Source organism: Prionailurus bengalensis, chromosome D2, assembly GCF_016509475.1.
Source record: "Prionailurus bengalensis isolate Pbe53 chromosome D2, Fcat_Pben_1.1_paternal_pri, whole genome shotgun sequence".
NCBI classification, from domain to species: Eukaryota; Metazoa; Chordata; class Mammalia; order Carnivora; family Felidae; genus Prionailurus; species Prionailurus bengalensis.
In genome coordinates, this window is record NC_057351.1 from 73,265,600 (window position 1) to 73,288,479 (window position 22,880).

General features: G+C 44.2%; 1 protein-coding gene across 2 annotated transcripts in view; it reads right to left on the bottom strand.

Annotated features, from left to right (window-relative positions):
* Positions 1–22,397, bottom strand: part of SHTN1 (shootin 1) — a 101,951-nt gene extending 79,554 nt beyond the window's left edge. The window contains exons 1-2 of one of the 2 annotated variants that reach the window (XM_043597662.1): positions 22,012–22,379; positions 7,567–7,619 (exon numbers count right to left, since the gene is read on the bottom strand). In XM_043597662.1, coding sequence (XP_043453597.1) covers positions 7,567–7,619; positions 22,012–22,069 — 111 coding nt within the window. In that variant the 5' untranslated portion in view covers positions 22,070–22,379. Of the gene's footprint in view, positions 1–7,566; positions 7,620–22,011 lie in introns of both variants that reach the window. The other variant, XM_043597663.1, reaches the window with a different exon arrangement.
* Between the last annotated feature and the right edge of the window lie 483 nt (positions 22,398–22,880).

The window sequence follows — 22,880 nt, forward strand, 5'->3', positions numbered from 1 at the left end:
GGTCCATGAGTTCGAGCCCCGCGTCGGGCTCTGTGCTGACAGCTCAGAGCCTGGAGCCTGTTTGGGATTCTGTGTCTCCCTCTCTCTGACCCTCCCCCGTTCATGCTCTGTCTCTCTCCGTCTCAAAAATAAATAAACGTTTAAAAAAAAATCAAAAACCAGGGTTTTCACTGAGATATGAACATTAAACACGATAGCATTCTGCCTACTGGGATTTGAAAAAGACCACCGACAGACATCACACACAAACCACCCGTGCAGTTACCATTTACTGGTCATGAACCACACATGACAATTTTAGGTGGGCTTATACCCTTTCCCCAGAAGTAAAGCTTTATTTATGCCCATGCTCTCCGCTCACAAGGCCCAGGTAGACAGGCTTTGGTTAATAACAGGTCTCAGTATCACAGTCTTACTCTAACGTGCCAGGAACCAGTTTCTACCATCCGGCCATATGTTTTTAACACGACCCGTACAGGCATCACCAGAGGATTCAGAAGCGTCTCCCAAGCCCAGCTGTATTCTAGCAGGGGTCTTCGTGTGGCTTTGCTTTCTATTTTCTGCAACCGCATTATGATAGAACTGGCAGCCACAGAATTTACCATCTGCTATGGATACTGAAAGGGGTGTGTGTTGCGGGGGGAGGGGGAATGAATCTACACATGCGGCAAATGCAGCTGACTTACTCCAAACCAGAGCTGAACAAAATATGAAGGACGCGCCCCTTTACTTAAGCAGAAATCCAAATATCCACTTATTTTATCATTTTAGGTGAACCCCCAAAAATACCTTGTAACCTTTCTCTCATTCTACCCACAGAGGGAAGTTAGCAAGGATTCTGGGCCTTTTTGGGAGAACGTTGCGTCTTTATGTCCTGCAGAAGCCCCTCACCCACCCTACCCCTTCCTCTACCCTGCCCACACAGCTGCAGCATGTGTAGAAACTGTTTCTTTTTGTGTGAGAATTGCTCATGGAGACTTTGCAATAGCAACAGATGTTCCTGGGCCCACGTCACTTCATTATGATGCCCAACGACTCTCTGTATAGCCGGCGGCTGGGGTAGAACCCAGCAGCACGAGGGCTGACTGTGTTAAGCTAGCCGGATGACATGAGGTCGATTCTAGAGTCTCTATATTGGCTCTTTATGAAGTGGTGAATTAGCCAGAGGTTGGCCTTGCTGGTTTTGAATATTAGAGGCCCTGGCCTCAATGTGCGAAGGCCTGGCTCTGTTCCACGAACGTTCCTTGAGCCTCGTCCAGGCAGATACCTGGCTCCTGAAACGAAACCAGCATTTCAAAGCACTCACTTGGCAGAATGATGCGCAGAGGTAAGTCTCTCCAGGGTGAACTGGCAATCCCTCCCTCCCCCCACCAAAATGGGCACCTCCCTTCCTTCTCCCTCACACATCAACTGTTTATACAACAGTATCTGCTTCACAGGGCTCAGCAGAAATACAGAGAACTGTGGTAGACACCAAGCTTTCTTTACGTGTCACTGTGTGTATATTTGAGGCAAGAAAAGTCCCAATATTCTGAATTGTGTCTAACTTCCACTCACATAAACATTCATGTTTATCTCCACGGTACACAAATGCAGTGCAGGGTTGCCAGCCTAGACAGAAAGGCACGTCTGGGACCCAAGAAGGGTACACACACACTGCATGCACACAACATCAACAAAGTAGACAATCCACACAAGACAACTGCCTTAGTTGACTGAATGAGACTTCTAAGCAGGTGTCTCCTGTAATCACCGAATGCCTCCATTTCCTTCCTCCAAGCACTGAACAAATTACTCCTACAGCACCCACACGTGCCAGGCACTGTGTTAAGCACGGGGCGGGGAATACGGGGGGCGGGGGGGGGGGGGGGCACGTAACAGCACGCTCTCACGAAACCTGCAACCTACCCAGAAAGAAGCAATTCATAAAAACACTTGCTAGAATGAGACCAACGCTGTACAAGGGGAACACATGGCAGAGGCTATAACACCAGATCTGAGAAGGAGGCGGCCCTCCACCGTTTTTACTTATTTTTCTTGAAGTTCACTCCTTTTACGCCCAGTTACAACACTTAAAAGTTGAAGCACGCACGGCAGCAGAACGGTGCCTATTTGCCTGTTTTGGGATCTCTGGTGATGAACTTGAATAATGGTGGGGTGAGTCTTCCACCTGGGGAAGCTGGGCTAGAACGTGCCTGGGCTTCTCCTTAAAGAACACAGTAACTGAACTCATTCTCCCTCACATGGGATTCCCCTCACCCTCCTTCTCTTTTGGTGGCGTTCTTTCTTCCAATTCAAAGTTCTTTCCCTCCAATTTTCACAGGCAATAAAGCAGTAGCTGCCCCCTGAAGCTGTCTTACAGCATTCTCCAAATTCTAGGTATTGTGTGTTCGATGGAAACACATGTCCTCAGAACAGAGATCCTTGCTCTTTGTTTCTGGATAGATTGCTGTTAATAAGAGACTCATTTTCACTTTCAAACTGCTAAGTAATTACTTTTTCTCTGGCACAACCACTTGCCACTCTGTTCTAAAGAAACTGCATGTATGTGGATGTATTATGCATGAACAGTTAGCATAATGGATGCGTATCTCGCTCTTTAAAGTGGCTTCTTTACTGATTTTTTTTTAATAAAATACTTTGGGACCTTCACCTCTGAAATTTACACAAGAGAAAGAAATGCTAACAATAGAAAACGGGAGCCAAGATGCAAACAGTATCATATATCTGGCTTCTTGAAACGTAAGTCTTGGAAAGTGTCTGTCTCATTCCCTTTCATTCATTGTTCCTGGCAAGCTGACAGAGCCGCCTGATGCACTGTGACAGTAGCTCATCCAAACGGCTTCTAATCAGCCACTTAAACATTTATTCATTTCAAAACTCAATCTCAAGACACAATATTAAATATAAATACTTACTGTTTAAAGGCAGACATTCTTCTATTATACAGATTTCCTTCTTTTTACGCGCGCGCGCGCACACACACACACACACACACACACATACCCGCCACCCTGAGAAATGTGAAAGCTATTCCATTAAAAGCTCAGTGAGGCTTCGCCCCCCCCCCCCCATATAGGAAAAAACCCCAAACAATTATGACAAAGATCCTGAATGAGTCATAAGGAGAATGCCCTTCGACTGTGGAAGCATTAGAAGCATGACTAATGTGGTGCCTGCTTCCCGAGCAAACGACCACATTTTATTTGACTGATCTCACAATACATCATCTTCTATTTGTCCATACCTCAAAAAAACAGATTTGGAAGGGTCGTGGACTTCCACGTGACAGGCTTTCTTGCTCTTTAACATACTGTTGACAATGTCGTTTAGCAACTAGGCCAAAAAATTAGAGAAAGTAGCACCCTTTCCATAAAGGCACATTTGGGACCCTTTTTACACTTTAACCCAACCCCATACAGCTTACTTGTACGCTCTAGAATATTTTGATAATAGTTTTGGTTGAGAAAATGTGATCAGTACATAAGAAATACACACAGATATTTTGCTATAAAGAAGTAAACAATTCTGCTTGGCAGAAAGTTGGAGAAGCCTTTGAAAAAAATAAGGGACACGTGAGCCAAGCATTAAGAGCTAGTAAGAGTTTGTCACAAGGATGAGGGGAGGATCCTTACCTTTTCGTCCTTTTCCCATCCCACCCCCAGGCCCCAGGCACTCACAGCACAGTTTATCCAAGTTATTCGTCCACTTCCTGTGTCCCTCATTCGAGTTGTTTCACTCGAGAGTGGGACCTTCGTGTATTTTTTCTTTATATACTCCAGGACTCAGAAGGCATTCAACAAAAAGTCTTCCCTCTCAAACAGATTTTGATTCCATCCTCACAGACAATGAGAAAAACCACAAAATGAGCAACATTCCATTTTTCTTAAATAAGGACACCTGCGAAGGAAAAGATCCTCGAAAGACTGGCCCACCCCTCCAGGTCTCTCCTCTTACCCTTGGCACACCTGTGCCAGAATCTACATGCACACACACTCACGCACGTGAGTCTTCTGACATTACGATTCACTCGCTATTTAACTTTGTTTTTAAAAACTGAAACTGTACTTAAAAATACAGACCTATCGATGGCCGAGATAAACGATCCAGAAAAGTATGGAGTCTGATAACTGGCAGTGGAAGATTCATGAGCTAACAACAAAGAACTACAAATAAAACCAAGACCTTGGTGGAGAAAGTCAATCAGCTCCCGTGAGCTTACCTGCTTCAAAAAGAACGTTTGTGGTCAGAAGACCCACAGAGGAATCTAGACTCTGTCAAGCTCTCAGGGTCTGTTCTCTGCACTGGAGCTGACACAGAGCTGTCTGGAGTATTGGACGAGGAAGACAAGTGAGTGTGCATGGCCCATAGTAGCTTCTCAACAAACACAGCCGCTTAAGCAACTGCCGACTCTGAAGAGACATGACGTCTCTTGGAGGAGACTCCAAACAGAGCATAAAAATATCTTACCCCCAAAAAATCACACCCATTGTCTCTTCTCATTGATAAGGTTCGTGACCTAGCAACAAAGACAGACTGGATGTGGACACGAAGAAGGGAGAAACAACTTGCAATGTGTTTCTTTTGGTCCCTTCCACTTGTGCAAAATTCCCCCGGGTCAAATTAAATATGGCAAAAGGAGTTTTACTTTAATTTCCTCTCCTTGACTAATTTTAAACTCTGCTCTGGGTCTGCTCGGTAAGGATGGCCATGTGTATTTGCGGATAGGGATGGGACAAAGCTCACTCAGGCAGGCACAGGAAAGTGCTTTGCCAGAGAAAATGGTGTTCTCCATTTACCACCGCCAGAACTAACGCTGCTTTTACTCATTCTGTGCTGCATAAAAGGCTTTTATTATATGCTTCCCTCCTTTGTAATACAGCCCCCCTTTTTTGGAAAAAAAAAATTTCAATAATAAACCTGTTAGCCTTTTACCAGAAGATGAACAGAACGCGATGAACTTAAAACCACTCTGTGTTGTTTTACCCACAACCACAGCGTTCCATACTGCTTCCATTTTTTTCTTCCTGTTTCTGTTAATAGTTATTTTTAAAGTATTAGAACAGAGGAAGGTCAGTAATGCATACAGATGTTACAAAAGTATCGGGCCACACTCTGTGTAGAGAAACATGGAAATAGTTAATGGGTGGGGGCGTCTGGGTGGCTCGGTCAGTTAAGCGTCTGACTCCGGCTCAGATCTTGATCTCACAGTTCGTGAGTTCGAGCCCCACATCGGGCTCTGTGCTGACAGCTCAGAGCCTGGAGCCTGCTTCCGATTCTGTGTCTTCCTCTCTCTCTGCCCCTCCCCCACTCACACACTGCCTCCCTCTCTCTCTGTCTCTCCCTCTCTCAAAAATAAACATTGAAAAAAATTGTTTAATAAAAACAAAGAAATAGTTAAAGGGCAAAAGTAATTTATAATCCTTCTTTTACCAAATGAATATTACCTATAATTCCACTTGGGCAACAGATGGTTCACTTGAAGCCTCACTACAGAAGGTGGCTCTCCGTGAAATAACCATCACCTCCACCACCAATAGATGTTTATAGAACATCTACTATTTTGGGGGCAATGCTAGGTCTACATGTAAGCAACAATTAAAGGAGGAGAAGAAAAAAAAACTTATTCTTCTGCCTCTTATGTTATTCATTTTCTTCTATATTCTTCCTTCTCTGTCCCATGAAGACACTTGTTTGCTTTCTCTCCTCGGATCTTCTAGGTTAAGTCAAAGAGTTCTCCTGAATGAACCCTTCCAATGTGTCTTGTTCTTCCCCTCCTGGGCCAGGAATGCCAACAGAAGAGGCTCAACTGATAAAACAGGCTCGACTGATAACTTCTTGGCTCTTTCTCCCGCAGCTGGAAGATGGTTGGGTCTCTTGGGGAAAGATGCTCAAGCCACGTGGCCTAAGCAGCAGCCACTGGCTCCACCCCCAAATCACGGGGCTTCAGGGAACCAGGATCTAAGCACAAGCTCCCCACCTGTCGGCATCCTCAGGACATCTGCGAGTTTTGGTGGTTATTGTGTTGGAATTAGGAATCTTGTCGAACTGTTTTTCTGGAACTTTCTTACCACATGAGAGATTCATGCACCAACCACTTTCTGTCACAGATTTTCATCACCCCCAACTACCATTCCCTAAATCACCCGACAGAAGGAAGAGAGGAAACTCAAGATGTCACAGGACATCAAGGATTTATTTACAAATGAGCAAAGGAGCCTTAAAAGTAGGTGAAAAATAATGATCTAAAAATCCGCTTTTATATGAATTAGAGTTCATACTATTAATACCACCAATCATACAGGTAGCAAATTAATATGAGTGAAAATTTTAAATACGATTAAGAACCCAATAAATACCCTCAAATAGGCCACAAGTTTACAAACATTTGCCAATTGTCATTACTTACCTTATTCTCAAATGTTAAAGACAAGGTCTCATGATTTACAGCCATGATGACCATCTTCTTCAATAACCACAAACAACATGTTTTATGAATTTTCCACCACAGACATGTTTTGAAATATTCGTTCTGTCAAACAAAGTAATTTCTAAGCATAAATTTTGTTTCTATCTAAAAACAACAGGGGTGCCTGGGTGGCTCAGTTGGTTAAGCATCCGACTTCGGCTCAGATCATGATCTTGCAGTTCATGAGTTCGAGCCCTGCGTTGGGCTCTGTGCTGACAGCTCAGAGCCTGGAGTCTGCTTCAGATTCTGTGTTTCCCTCTTTCTCTGCCCCTCCCCCGCTTGTGCCCAGTCTCCCCCCCCCCCCAAAAATAAACACTTAAAAAATTTTTAATAAAAAATAAAAATAATAATAATGGACAGTTCTGCCCTCTCCTACTTTTCATTTTAATTCAGCACTCTCCTTTTTTTTTTAATGCAGACCTCTCTTTTGTCCCCTCCTTAAATTTACAGGGTGAGAAAAAAAGATATACAAATAAATATTCATAAATCTTAAATGGACCTGTGCAGAGACATATAGGTAAGTAGTTTATAAAGGTAAGTAGAATTCAATTATTTAAGTTTCAAAATAAAACTGCCAGAGCCCCTGAAAATATTCACCAGGCACCACCATCTTCTTAGCGAGTGATTTTCAACTTCCGGTATATTATTCACATTCTGAGAGGAAACAAGCATCAAAAGGTTTATGAAAGATGGGCTAAACGACCAACGACTAATGCCAAAGAGTTCCCTCCAGAATCTACCGCGTCTGAGCCCCAAAGATAAATGCCTCCCTTTCAATTCCATCACTAGACCCCAAATCTGGTTGTTAGGAAAAAGTATAGTTCTCGGGGGCCCGGGATGCTTGGCCTGGTGCCTTGCGGCACATTTAGCCGTGTACTTAATCGCCCAGAGCAGCGCCCACTGTGGCATGCTGCTAGTCTTTACCATCTGGAGCCTGGAGTTGATATTAGCTTGAACCACACATGCAGGAGAAAAGAAAAAAGAAAAAAAAAAAAAAACTCTCATTCGCATTTAACTGAAATTGGTGGCAGAACAATGCGCCATGCCGTCTAGGCTTTTACACACGGAAGAAAGGAGAGAAAGGGTAGAGTACAAACCTTCTCCTTTGTTTTCTGGTTCTCGGCTCGGAGGTCTTCATATTCGCCTATGGCTAAAAGGAGAAAAAAGGAAAGCAGCATTATAACACTATCAGAAGTTTACTGTAGGAAACCCCTGGATCCAATTAGCCTCTGTGGTCTGTGTACTAGGTTGGGGGTGGGGCAGAGAAGAGGCCGCAGAAGAGTCTCTGAAGACCATGGGGGAGGGGAAGGGGGAAAAAAAAGTTACAGAGAGGGAGGGAGGCAAACCATAAGAGACTCTTAAAAACTGAGAACAAACTGAGGGTTGGTGGGGGGTGGGAGGGAGGGGAAAGTGGGTGATGGGCATTGAGGAGGGCACCTGTTGGCATGAGCACTGGGTGTCGTATGGAAACCAATCTGACAATCAATTTCATATTTAAAAAAAAAAAAAGAGAGAGAGAGAGAGAGACCACAGCAGGTGTGAGCCCACCAGGCCAACTTTCGGCTCTCCCCAGGTCACAGAAAGACCCAGGAGCCATAAGTGACCTAGGACAAATCACTTCTCTTTGATGCTCAGCATTTGGGCCTGTGAGAGGAGACAGGTGGGTCCTCCGTGAAGTTCCTTCCAGCACTGTTAGTCTGTGGGGCTGTGATCAGAGGTTTCTTTTTAAAATCAGCCTCCAGAAAATAAAGTAGGCTTACACATTCGGTTCAGTGTCACACATCTGCTTTATTCACAAAGCACAAGATTTATGCCATGAGCATAAAACTAAGAACAACTATTTTCAGGCACTGCAAAGGTCATTGATTAGCAAGACATGACCAGGTATCAGCCAGATTCATTTCACTACGTTGAAAAAATATGTGAACGGTTGGGAAATATTTCCAACTATGTGAGAAAACAGCAGCCTATTATTGAAAATCCTCTACTGCCAGGAAAATAAAGTAGCCTGAACCTCCACATCCACCTTCTGGCCAAAGCACCATTCTTAGATATCCTCACGGTTGAGAATACAAGGTTCACAGCTCATGATGGGAGGAAAGAGCATGACCCGCGATTAAGGATGGAAACAAATGTACAAGGTGGGCCTAACAGAGCCGGTACCTGTTCCCAGACCAGCGCCCTGACTGGCGCCACAGAGCCAGGGCATGCCCAGATTGCATTTTTGTACTTTTACTTTAAAAACATTTTCAGCGGGGTGTGTCTACAAAAAGGTCAGTTGTTTGTTTGTTTGTTTGTTTGTTTGTTTGTTTTTTAAAGGACAGAGTTTCCTATTTCCATGAATAACCCAAAGATAGAAAAAAATAATCAGACATCAGTGGCTTCAAGAACATCCCAGATAATTTGGTCATTAAATCCAGGAGTGTAGGATTCTAACCACTGGAGCAGAGAACACCTCAAAAAACATACAATTCACATGGTGAAGTATATCCTCCATCAGGGATCCAAAGGGTTTAGAATAGCTAAGGAATCACAGGACCACAACCTTAACACCCAACGAAATGAACAAATATTTATGGGATTACACCACCAATGCCCAGAAGTTTTAGCGGCACTCTGTGACGCTTTAAATAAGAATTAACGGACAATTTTATTGAAGCCGAGAACAATCCTTGAGAATTAGCCCATAAAATAGCTGAATAGATACATGTAAAGATAACAGCCCTTTTTATAAAGAATTACATTTTCAACAGAAAAGACTGGAGTGACCACAGAACGAAGTCCTATGCACACCAGCTCCTCCTCAGCCTCCACCACACAAAACCCAACCAATGGGTATAAACTAAATTTGTCCTCAGTTATGAAAAATCAACAAAATGACCCCCTCCTTTTTTAACAGAAAGCAACAAAACTAAGAGAGTCTAAAAAGATGCACTTATGCATTGGGTAGTCTATGGTTGTGGTCCCAAATCTTATTACTGTATCTAATATTCTTTCAAAAACTAAATATATTTTACTGAGAGATTTTCGTTTACTTGACATTTAAAAGTATGTGCAGGGGCGCCTGGGTGGCGCAGTCGGTTAAGCATCCGACTTCAGCCAGGTCACGATCTCGCAGTCCGTGAGTTCGAGCCCCGCGTCAGGCTCTGGGCTGATGGCTCGGAGCCTGGAGCCTGTTTCCGATTCTGTGTCTCCCTCTCTCTCTGCCCCTCCCCCGTTCATGCTCTGTCTCTCTCTGTCCCAAAAATAAATAAACGTTGAAAAAAAATTAAAAATAAAAAAAATAAAAGTATGTGCAGATGAAGTAGAAAAATCAAAACTGATTTACCACTCTTTTCTTGATGACCTACTTTATAGACGTGCAAACAAACAATAAAAGGCTTATAAAACCATGATCTCATATTGACATTAAGAATTTTTTTTCTATTTCAAACATTAGATAACAGCTTTGAAGCTTTTAAAAAATACCGATACTACTCTTCCATTTTCTGACCAATAGAATCCAGATGAAACACCGCTGACTCCCAACTACCCTTCATCTATCATGACTTAATGGAAACCACAGAAAATATGCTTTCTTGTGACCATGTGCAACTTACAAAAATAAAGCCAGGTAAAGGGAATGCAGAGGAAAAGTACAGGAAGAATTCAACCACTTGGCAATGGGAAGGGGGCTCCTGGGGGATAGGGGATTAACGGAGAGAAAAACATTTACTTATATTTTTATTTCTTTGAAGATAAAAAACCAAGCTCACTGCCCTAAATAAGATTTACATACATACACACACAAACCCCATAGCGAATACACATGTAACCAACCCTAACCTCAGCGAAACTGGCAAAAATTGAAGTGACCTATATTATTCAGCTACTTCTTCTCTGGCAATGCTAAAGGGTCACAGAGAAAGCCTTCTCTTTGTTTCAGAACTGGCTCACTGGGAATTTTTGAAGTGAGTCACACAGCTCAAGTGATTTGATGATACAGATTCTCCAAAGCTTGAAGTAACCCGGTACAAAAGTAGGTATTAACTTGACCAATGCTCTGCCATCTGAAAGACATCCACAGCTTAGGAAGACTTCATCTCTTGGGTTTACAGGTACAGTTTATTTCACTGTACTATTAGGTCATATAACAGTAATTAAAAAGTGCAGCCAAGGGACACTGGTCTATTTGGTGACTCTCTCTGAATCTCAGATTCCTCATCTGAAGAATAAGAATAATTATCATACATCTTTCTTATAGTGTTGTGATTAGGAGTTAAGGTAAGATGTAAGAGTACCTTAGGTATATTACGTGTTCATTACATGTTAGCCATGGTTATTCTTAGGGATACAGCAAAGTATATCAAATCCTGCAACCCCCACCCTCCACCAAATAAAAGGAGGAGAAAGGGAAATAACAATCAATGGTACTGTGTTGTAGTTATAAAAAAAAAAAAAAAAAAGGGAAGTTGGCAAAGTGGCGGAAGCATGTCTGGGAGCTGCACTTTTCAATCCTGGCTGCACATTAGGATCACCTGTGGAGCTTTTAAATCATACAGATGCCTACCCCCTCTCTGCCCACCCCAACCCAAGATTCTAATTTAACTAGTTTAGGGTGGACCTTGGGCACCATATTTGTTTTAGAAAGTGAGCACCCCAGGTGATTCTAATGTGCAGCCCGGGAGGGGAATCGTTACATAAGAGTACAGAATGGAAGAAAAAGGGGGATGTGGAGGAAACAAGGAGAATCTCAGGCAGAGCACGTGTTTCAAGAAGCATGCTGGTTTTCTATTTCCCAACTCCCTAATACCAAGAAAGGGAGTTTTCTCTCCAAGCTGCAAATCATGATATAGCCAGCCCAGAAAGCTGATAAAAAGACTTAGCTGTTTCAGAGGCATGACACTTAAAGTTCGTAACTACAGGCCAATAACACCTCTGGCGAGGATGGATAACAATCATGGTTTGCCTGGGACTTTCCCACTTTAGACTGAAGAGCCCTGTGTCCCTGGAAACCTCTCAGTTGCAGGCAGATTAATCACCCCATCTCAGGTATAAGCACCAGAACAGTCCTTCCAACCAATACCTTCTAGGCCTGTAGTGTCAAATACGGAGTCGCTAGCTGCATGTGGCTGCTTACATGTAAATTAATTAAAATTAAATAGAACTTAAAATTCAGTCCTTCAGTTCCACTAGCGGTATTTCAAGTGCTCAACCGTTACACGTGGCCAGTGGCTATCACACTGGACAGGAGGCACAGAACATTTCCATCCCAGCAGGGAGTTCTACTAGACAGTATTATTCTGGCCATCTCTGTCCAGATACCCTATAAGCACCTCACACTCTGTATGTTAGAAAGTGAACTCATCAAACTCCCTTTTCACCAAAACTTCCTCCTTCCTGTATGCATGATGTCCTAGATGGGATCATGTACCTGGTCTTCAAGCTAGTACCTCAGAATCATCCTTGATTCCTCTCATTCTTCCACCTTCCAACAGATCATCAAAATGCTCCCATCGCCTAAAAAGTCTCTCCAATCTGTCTTCCCTCTAAAGTATCTCTCCCCTGATTCTAGTCCTCAATAATGGTAAAACCCTCTAGCTTTCCTCTATCCCAAGTTCATTCTTCACAAAGTAGATAGTTAGCATAGGAACAAAGCAACCTGGTTTACATCATTCTTGGGTTTAAAAGCACCCAATGACATTAGCTTTACAACCTGGGACACCAATTCCCACTCGTGCCATTCAGTCTTAGAGACCACCACTCAATCCATCACACCCCAAGTCCCAATGCCTCCCTGACCCCTCTAAGACCTTTCATACCCAGGTGCCTTTATAAACAGGTTTCCTTTGCCTGCAAGGTCTTCTCCTCCTTATCTTCCCTACGTGCTCCTTGACAATGCAATTCAACTGTCATTTCCTGTAAGAAACTCTCCCTACATACCTAAGACGAAAATCAACATGTGTATTTATAATATACTACCAGAATACACTGTTCATGTATCTCTACTAGAGCATCTATGTATAACGTTATAAATTATCTGAACATAAGCCTGTTTTCTTGTCTTCTCTCCCATTCGATTCATTGCTATAGACCTCACACCCAACAGAATATGAAGCAGAGTTGGTACCTATGTTGACTGAAAGGCTGGTTCATAAAAGTCTGGGATGTGGAGCAATTAAGTCAAATACCAACGTCCCCATCTTTTTTAAATGTTTACTTATTTATTTGAGAGAGAGAGAGAGAGAGAGAGAGAGAGAGAGCGAGCATGCACATGAGCGGGGGAAGGGCAGAGAGAGACAGAGGGAGTCAGCAGATCCAAAGCGGGCTCTGTGCTGACAGCAGAGAGCCCAATGCGGGCCTCAAAGTCACGAACTGCAAGATCGTGACCCAAGCCAAAGTCAGACACTTAACCAACTGAGCCATCCAGGTGCCCCTAACGTCCCCATTTTAAAAATGAAGATACACCGGGCACCTGGGTGGCTCAGCTGGTTAAACATTTGACAATTGATTTAGGCTCAGGTCATGATCTCACTGTTCATGAGTTCCAGCATGGAGCTTGCTTGGGATCCTCTCTCTCTCTCTCTCTCTCTCTCTCAATAAATAAACTTAAAAAAATAAAAATAAATAAAAATGAAGATACAAATGCACAGAGAAGTTAAATCCTGCAGTGAGAAATATTGGAGGCAGGACCAGTCTACTGATTTCCAAAGTCGTTCATGTAAAAATCATTACTGAGCATTACTGCGTGCGATGTGTTAAAACACCAGACCAGAAATAATCCTCTAGGGTGAGGACTGTGTCTTATGCATACAGATGCCCACATCCAGCACAATGCCTGACATACAGCAGGCACTTGATAAATGTGTGTTAAATTAAGGAAGAAGGAAGAATGGATCTAGTTCTTCACATGAACAACTTGTGAAAAAGCACATACTACCCTCCCCATATTAAAAGGGTCTCTTACATCACATGTTACAACAAGATACTTAATAAAAGTGAAGCTTTAAATAGCCATCAAATATACCCAGAAAAACACTGCCTCATAAGATCTTTTAATGCAGATTCTCATCCATTAAGTCTGCATCTCTGAGACTCATGGAGCCTTGAAACACCTCTTACTAATGGGGAACGAGGACATGAGTCATAAGAGATAATGTTCAATTAGGACATTATTCCCTCCTGCACACATGCCAATGGGTCCTCTCCTAGAGCCAGAGTAGAAAGAGAAGTCATTTATACCTCCCTTGTTAATTAAAGCATTAGAACAGTCAGAGAAAACACTGCTGGAAAACCTGATCAAAAAACAAAGATGACAGATTTCACATCTGAAAAGAAATTATGGCAAACCCGAAACGTATGCATTACTTGGTAGAACACACGGTTCAGTGTTAATGAATTAATGATGCTTAAGAAGTACTCTCAACGAACTATAGTAATGACTTCAAATTAACCAAGAGAAAGAGAGGAAACTGAGCATGTTTAAAATACATGCATAAGTCTGGTCTCCAGTCTGGCACGGAGCCTTGATGTCAATACTCCTGTCCTCCCAACAACAGAAAACCTCAACACACCAAAAGTCAACGACTCTTCTTAGGTCCATCAGAGAACGGAGATCACAGGGCAAACTGCTCTTCCAAAAATTAGAGAGATGGGCAAGATACAGACAATCACAACTTACGGGAGCAGAAGCTGAGGTTCAGAACCTCATCACCAAAGAGCGCCAAGACAGGAAAACCTAAGCAGTGGTTGGCAAATTGCTGAAGGCTCACTTCTCACAAGTTTGAGAGCTAAAAACTCCAGTGGGTAGGCCACTCTTAGGAGGGCCCCAACCTTTTGTGAGTTTTACACCCAGGAGGGCTACCAAGTCCTCACAGTAAACCTCAGAGGAAATTTCCCTACTACTTTAAGCGGGGGAAGGGAGAAGGCGCCATGTTGAAATGTGCCCAGAGCCTTAGCAAGGCCTGCCCTTAGGAAAAATCATTTCATCAGAGCCTAAGAGACTTGGAGGAAGATAAGAGCCAACTCCAGCCCCCTCTGGCATGCCTGTCTTACCTAAGGAGAAAAAAACAAAACTGAGAAGCACAAGTGAAAGTCGCAGCCCAAGGGGACAGGTGCACCGAGACCCTGAGACCTTATCACAGGACCATCGGAGGCTTCCCCTCCCCCATACCCTACCCCGTGAATATTTAGAGCAGAGTTGTTCCTAAGTGCCAAAACTTGGAAGCAACGACCATGCTTACCCACAGGTGAATGGATAAACAAACTATGGTACATCCATACAAGTATTATTTGGTGATAAAAAGAAATATCAAGTCACAAAAAGACACAGGGGAACCACCATAGGTGCATATTGCCCAGTGAAAGAAGTCAATATAAAAAGGCCACGGACTATATGATTCCAGCTCTATGACATTCTGAGGAAAGCAAAACTATGGAGCCAGTAAAAAGATCAGGGGTTCTGCCAAGAGTTCAGGGGTAAGGAGGGAGTGATGACCAAGTAGACCAGAGGGAATATTTGGAGGAGTGATACTTCTGTATGATAACGTGATGGTGGGTATATGTCATACATCTGTCCAAACCCATAGGACATATAACATAAAGAATTAACCCCCATATAAACTATGGACTCCAGTGAATAATACCGGGTCAATACAGCTCATCAATTCTAAGAAATGCACCACACTAACTCAAAATGATAGTAACAGAAAAAACTGGGGGTGAGGGAAGGTGAGGGGCTATGTGGAAATTCTCTGTACTTTCTGCTAAGGTTTTCTGTAAACCTAATATATATACGTATGTGTGTATACATACAGCCTATATATATATATATATATATATATATATATATATATGTATGATTGTGATATATATATATCTGATCAGATATATATATATATCTGATTTGTGCCATACAGGATTCGAGATAGAATCAAGTCACTGAAAGGATCCTAATATATTACTGTTTGTTGTGCCATATAAAAATTCCAGAACTCATGCTTTAATACTTAAAATATTTAATATTCAGCATGGTAAGCAGACAAGAATGAAAGCCATGTTCCTCCTGGATTTTAAAGCCAAACGTTGTTGTAAAACAGAATAAAATCTACAGGACAACAAAGTTTAAAATATACCTACTTTTTGGGATACACTTTTGAAAATTTTTCCCACAGCTGTACTTATAGATACAGGTGTACGAGGATGTAAGCAGCATCTTTATTTTAATAAACTTTAATTTTGTAAACTTTAGATTTACAACAAAATCGTAAAGAGAGTGCAGAGAGCTCCCATATGCCCCACACCCAGTTTCTCCTATTATTAACATCTTACATTAGTATTGCACATTGATTACCGCCATTGGACCAATACTGACACATTATGAAGGAAAGTCCACACTTCAACTATATTTCCTTAGTTTTTACCTAATGTTCTGTTTTTCTTCCAGGATTCCATTCAGGTACCCTGTTACGTTTAGTTGTCATGTCTCCTTAGACACCTCTTGGCTGTGACAGTTTCATATACTTATCTATAAATATTTCTATATGTAATCATCTAGATCTAGATTGGGCAAAACATGAATCCATACTGATGTCTAGTATCTATTGCCCAAAGCATTATTTTTAATAGCAAAGACACAGAAACACAGAGATGTCCATCGAGAGGACATTAACTACATTGGGGGAAATCTGGAGAGTGCAACACTATCCAAATCAATTTTTAAAGATTCAATTCTATATGTACTGATAGGAATTCCATAATACATATTAAGTGATTAACTACATATGTGTGTTCATGTGCACAGTTTTTGAGAGGAAACAACAAAAAGTTAACAGTGCAACTCTGAGGAATGGGAAGGGGGTGAGAGCGTGTGTGACCAATGGGACGGCACTGCCCTCAAAGAGGAACACAGTGTTAGGTATCACAGTGGTCTGCGGCCTCCAAAGGATCACAGCACATTAAATGATGTAGAGTATGGGGCGCCTGGGTGGCTCAGTCAGTTGAGCGTCTGACTTCGGTTCAGGTCATGATCTCGCAGTCTGTGAGTTCGAGCCCCACATCGGGCTCTGTGCTGACAGCTCGGAGCCTGGGGTGTGCTTTGGATTCTGTGTCTCCCTCTCTCTCTGCTCCTCCCCTGCTCACACTCTCTCTCCCCAAAATAAATAAAGATTTAAAAAAATTTAAAAAAAGATGTACAGTATATCCACGGTATTAAAATTTCATGGGGAGAAGAACAGTTGGGGGGAAAATGTCTAAAAAGACTCCTTAGGAGAGTAGAATGAAATAAAGATTAAGAAACAATGAATCAGAGGGAAGAGTTCATTGTACTTTTCATGCTATATGCTTATTTTTTCCTATATAGGCAGATGTTTATTTTTAATTCAATTTAAAACAAAAGTAAGATTGAACGACCCAGCAGACATCTTACATGAATGATGAAATTCTGACTGCAAGACGTAATTCTTCAGCCCGTGATGAGCGTCCATCTCATGGAGGGTTGCCCATTTGGTGCCTCTGAGATGGTAGTTCACAAACTTTAGGAGGAAACTGCATTTTTAGGGTTTACAGCCAACACCGAATGTCCCCCAAAGTCTAAAATACTTACTATCTGGCCATTTACACAAAAAGTCCGCTGACCTCGGATCCACAGTATGTTCACTTAAAAACTTTTTTGGGGTGCATTCATACAGTGGAATACTATTCAGCAATGCAAACAAATGAACTACAACCACACACGATGCTGATAAATCCCACACGTAATGAGCGAAAGAAGACACAGCAAATAATGCAACCTGTATGATTCCATTTAGCTAATCTTCAGAGACTGGCAGAACTTACCTTTGGAGACACAAATAGCATCGGGGAAAGGCAGGTGAGAAGGATTGGGAGGTTATGAAGGGGTTTCTGGAAATGTTCTGATTTAAGTGTTGTTAGAAGCACTTCTTTTTTTTTTTTTTCAATAACTCATTGAGATGCTCATTCCTATTTCGTGCACTTTTCTCAATCTAGGTTATATTTTGTTGTGAAAGCCAAACATCCTAAGTGTCGATTTTACAAAAAACATACCCAGATGAAGAAAAATAAATTTACCAGGCCTCTTTTCATCAACAAGTAAGAAAGTGCGTACGTACCCCCATTATTCAGAGACCGGTGGCCCCCCGGACCACACTTGTAAAAATAGTGACGTGAAGCCAAGTTTGCACTTGGTACCATGGCAACCGTTTAATCCCAAACTGCTTTCTACTGACTGACTTTGTGTGTATCCAAGACCGACAATGCTTCAGCTTTTCCTGACTGATACAGTCACGGCAGTAGGCAATCCTTTGGGCCCCTTTTGTCGAAATAATGCTCTAGCTACTTTGTGGCCTAGAAGTCAAGGCAACGCTGGGAGCCTCTTTAATGACTAACTCAGCTCTAAGACTAAGCCTGGCTAAATTCCCATCGGAACCTTAAGCACTATCGCTATAGTCTTGGAGAAAATGATAGCTAACTCTAAAGATGAAACGTTACCTTGCTTTAAAGCCCATTATCTTCCTTTCCGATAGTGTTTTCAGTTTGCTTGGCATGGTTGTGGTCTCACATCGTAACATCATTAACTGTTGGGTATGATCACACCCTTCAAAACTTCCTCACCAGGTTCCAAGTGACATGGCATTACTACCCTGACCGGTGTAGTGGACGTCTGTTGTGTCTGCCCAACTTGCAACCCGCCCCCCTTTCTGGTAGTGGTACACCATTCTTGTTTGGACAACCACTCCGATCCACTGGCCTTTGTGGGGGCTGCCAATCAAGGTGCCCTGCCCTGCCCTGCCCAAAGGACTTAAACCCGTGACCCAAACTCTGCCAACTAGACACTCTTCCTGGAATTCACATGCCTACCACCATCTCTAGGCTAGGAACTCCTCACCAGCAGGGACAAGGTTTTATTCATCTCTCCAACTCTGATGCCTAGCACAGTGCCTGGCTATGAATATTCAATGCGCGTGGGACGAATAAATTACGGAGGAAATCATGTACCTTACACAAATGCTGAGCTAAGTCGATCATTTCCCAGCAGAATTCGGGAGGGAGAGCAAATCGTACGATGTTTTGTAAGGGAAATGTCCACTTTAGGAGCTAAGAAATATGCATCGGAAATAGTATCCCAAGTTGCCATTTGTCAGTGCATTAAAGATGTCAATCAGTCCAATAAAATAAAGCTCCAGAAAGGACAAAAAGAGAATTACCTCATTACCTCAACATCTGCTTGAACATAAGCAATCACACACTGGCTAATTTTTTTCAAGGGACATAATATAACTTTCTAGAAAGACATAATATAGCTAATTATACCATTCACTAGAAGGGAACATACAATGTTTTGAAGTAATTCAGAAGTGGGTGTGATTTATAAGACATAGAGCCGAGGGAATGGTAAGTATAAATTAGAGATTGTTCGTATTATGACAGACTCCGTCATTACATTTCACAACTTTTGTCAAAAGCAACCTTATTCACCACACCACCGCAGGCTTCACATTAGGGAAGGCTGGGTCAGTTCTGCCATTCAGAGTAGATAGGAATCTTCTTTCTGAACATACTCCAGAGGAACGGGTTCAAATTTTTGACCAAAAACTCACTAACGAAGAAATGAGATGAGGAAGCCAATAACCTTGTAAAAAGATTGCAAACCTCACTAAGAACCTCACTTAATTTTTCTAACGGTGCCATGTTTGTTCATCAGACTGGCGAAAATGAAGAAACTCATCGGACTGTCACAATTAGTAAAGACCGAGGTTGGTCAATGGTGACAAGTGGGGGGGGGGGGATGGACACTGCGGGGGGGGGGGCAGGTGAACTGGTACAACCATTTTTGGGGGCACCTTGATGATGCCCAGCAAAACTTTATGTCTACCACGGGGCACCTGGGTGGCTCAGTCAGTTGAGCATCCGACTTTGGCTCAGGTCATGATCTCACAGCTCGTGGGTTCGAGCCCCGCATCGGGCTCTGTGCTGACAGCTCAGGGCCTGGAGCCTGCTTCACATTCTGTGCGTCCCTCTCTCTCTCTGCCCCTTCCCAACTCACAATCCGTCTCCCTCGCTCTCAAAAATAAATAAACATTAAAAAACAAAAACTTTACTTGCCCTCTGATCCAACAATTCCATTTCTAAGAATCTATCCTACAAAAACAATGTGTAATTGCACACATCTGTGTGGTTATTTGATTCATAACTGTCTACTAGACAGTAAACCTGGTGGAGAGCAAGGAATGGCTGTTTGGTTCACTATCTACACCGAGGGCCTCCCACTTGGGCCTCATTCATGGTAGGTACTTGGTAAGTATTTGTTAAAGGAATACATGAATATGTTTACACAGGGTTGAAAAAGGAAACTAGAGTGTTCATCGGTAATGGTTTTTCTTGTCCGCATTAAATAGGAGTAGTGGAATTATTCACCATGTTAACAGGGATTAAAAATACATTGTCTATTTTCAACAATAAATAACACATACCATCAGCTTACAAGATTAATGATCTTAGGGGCAAGAGCCCAAACACCTAGTTGCCTGTTCATCTACCTCAAACTCCCATCTTCCCAATTAATTCCATGGGTCAAACAGCAGTTAAATGCCCTTGAAATAAGTCCTTTGTTATCACAGTCTATGATCCTATGACAAATAAATGCTCTGGTGTTGAGATGGGCTGAAAAAAATCCCAACACCCATGTAACCGGACTCCATCCTAAAAAAAAAAAAAAAAAAAAAAAAAGTGCACCTTTTAAGACACACAAATTCCAAAGCCTAACTGTTCTGCCTTTGATACGCCCATCATCAAGGAAATACATCCTCTAAAAATACCAAACCATAGATTTGTTTTCCAATATCTGAGAAAGAGCCAAAAACTTAAGAATCCTCCCTTTTTCTCGGCTCTCAAATCCAACACAGAGATAGGGAATGTACTCCCAAATCAAATATAAACAACTTGTGGATTTTCCGCATTGTTAATCTACCCTTGAAATTATACTCAGAATAAAAAGGAGTGAAGTTTTTTTATTGCATCATTATTTGAAAACCAACCATCCATCAAGAGCTCTGATATCCAACCGACAGATATTACCAATGATGAAAGCTCCAACTGTCTAGAATCCCAAGTACTATGTTACTGGGGGAAGAGCGCTATTAGAAATAAAATACTAACAGAATCCAGCCCCTCAACTAAGCCACTTGAGAAATGTCAGATAAGGGCATTTCACCCACCCACTGGATTCACCGATGCTTGTGACTTTATGAACTAAGGCTAATTTAGGATGAGAATCGAAGGTACTGGGAAAGGCCATTAACGTTTATCCAACGGTTTCTAGACGCTAGAACAAAGGAAATGGGTTCTGTCCATTTCAGTGAGGTAATAATTTCCCCAAGATCACAGGATTGGTAAACAATCGTGCTGAGATTTGTTTCCAGGAATGTGAATTCCAGAGGGGTCCACACACCCTTGCGAATGGTATGTCTGTGGTTTCAAAAGAGCAACAGGTGCACAGAACTGGGCAGGGCCCAATAAAATCATCTGGTTTCGCCCATGCCTTTAGTCAGGTAAGGCATTATCACCGCAAGACCCATGGAAGGGAAGAGCCTTGTCAAGTTGAGCCAACAGAAGTGAAAGAGTTGAGAGTGAACAGCAGGATTAGCCCCAGAGCAGGCCCCCTTCCACTATGTGGCCATGTCACCAAGTGATTCAGAAAAGCACAAGTTCCTACACGTTTTTACTTCCTAAATCTGTGCGGTTCCTCGCTTTCTTGACCCACATTCTCGGGCCACCTTCGGGCCGGATAATAACAGTAATTGTAAACGTAAAGAGTGTTGAACTCACACTTGATCGCTAATTTGGCTTTGTGGCCAAGTGCAGTAAGAGGTGAAAATTATTGATTAGAACAGTTCTTTACCAGGAGGTAATCCCCAGGGGAAGTGTGGAAATGCATGCACAGGGCCTGGCTCTCCTGACCAGAGCCAAGTCTGAATTCAGGAAGCCCAACACAGGCAGGGTGTTGGCTCACTGACTAATAAACTGCTAAAAATGGTAAGTGGTCAAACACATCGGGGCCTGGAATTGTGGCTGGGGAAGGAAAGAGGAACTTGCCCGAAGGGGGCTGAAAAGCAGGGAAGGCTGCGTAGCGGCAGCGCGGCAGGCCTCCCAGCGCCAATGTGCAAGGGTGGGGCCGAGGCTGGGGAGCGCGGCCCGCGGAGGTGCCCAAACCGCCTCCTCCCGAGACGTCCGGCCCAGCCGCTTCTCCCGCGTGTGAGGTGGTGCCGCGTCCGCCCCAAATCTCGGCCCCTTCCCCCCACCCCAGAGGGCCGGGGAGGGCTGCCCGCACTGCCGGGCCCGACACGCGCTCTTGACCCTCGGCCCCGGGCTCTCCTTAGGCGCGCGGGGCGCGGAGGACGCTCCCGCACGGGGGATGGGGCTACGGGTGTGAGCGCGGCAGCCGCGACACCGCCCACCCAGCCTGCCGCAGCCGCGACCCGCGCCCGGGAGCCGTCCCCGCCCACGGGCCGCGGCTGCCCGCACCTGGCGGCCGCGCGCCCGCCTACCTTGCTCCTTCAGGCTGGTGATGAGCTGCAGCTGCTTCTCCTCGTCCGAGCTGTTCATTTTGGCAGGTGGGGCCGGGAATAAAGGAAAGGAGGGAGAGGCGAGGGGTGCAGCGGGGGGGAGGGGGAGGAAAAGCAAGATGCCGGTGGCGTGCGGCTGCACTACCCGGAAGTTGGGTCTGCTCCCGCTCCTCCTCCTCCTGGCGCGGAGCGCGCGAGTGAGATCATCCCCACGCACCTACTCGGCGGCCGCCGCGGTTGCACCTGCGGGCGGGCGGTGGGGCGGGGTGGGGAGGGCCGGGCAAGAGGTGGGGCGGCGGAGGGAGCGGCGGCCGCCCGGGGCCCCAGCCGGTGCCAAGCCTTCGGCGGCCGCTGCGCCTCGCCTTTCCCCCCCGCGGAGGTCGGCGCCGCAGGATGCGCAGTCGGCGGGGCGTGGGACCCGCGGGTGTGCCCTGCGGCTCGCTCCTGCACCCCTCCTCCAGCCCCGATCCCCCGGACACGGCAGGGGGACAAACCGGCCTTGGGGCTGCGGCGTCCCTGGAGACAGCACTTTGAACGCTACCGCGGGCCGCCCCCCGCGAGCCACCAAGGGAGAGCGGGATGTGGTGGGCAGTAAAACAACCCAGGCTTCAACTCCGTTCTCATCCAGTAGAGTCTGGGGGCGGTGTGGGAAATCGGGTGCCCGCAGGGGCAAGCTCAGTGTGCACGTTTTGCACCTTGAAAAACAGGCAGGGACTGAAACCGGCCCGGTAAGGGAACGCCTCCGGAGTAAAGGACGTAGTAGTCACTTGACGGTGACCACGGCCCAAGCGGCTTCCTCCAGCTGCTCGGGGGTTTGGGAAGTGGTCAGAACGTGGGCCCTGCAGCACGTG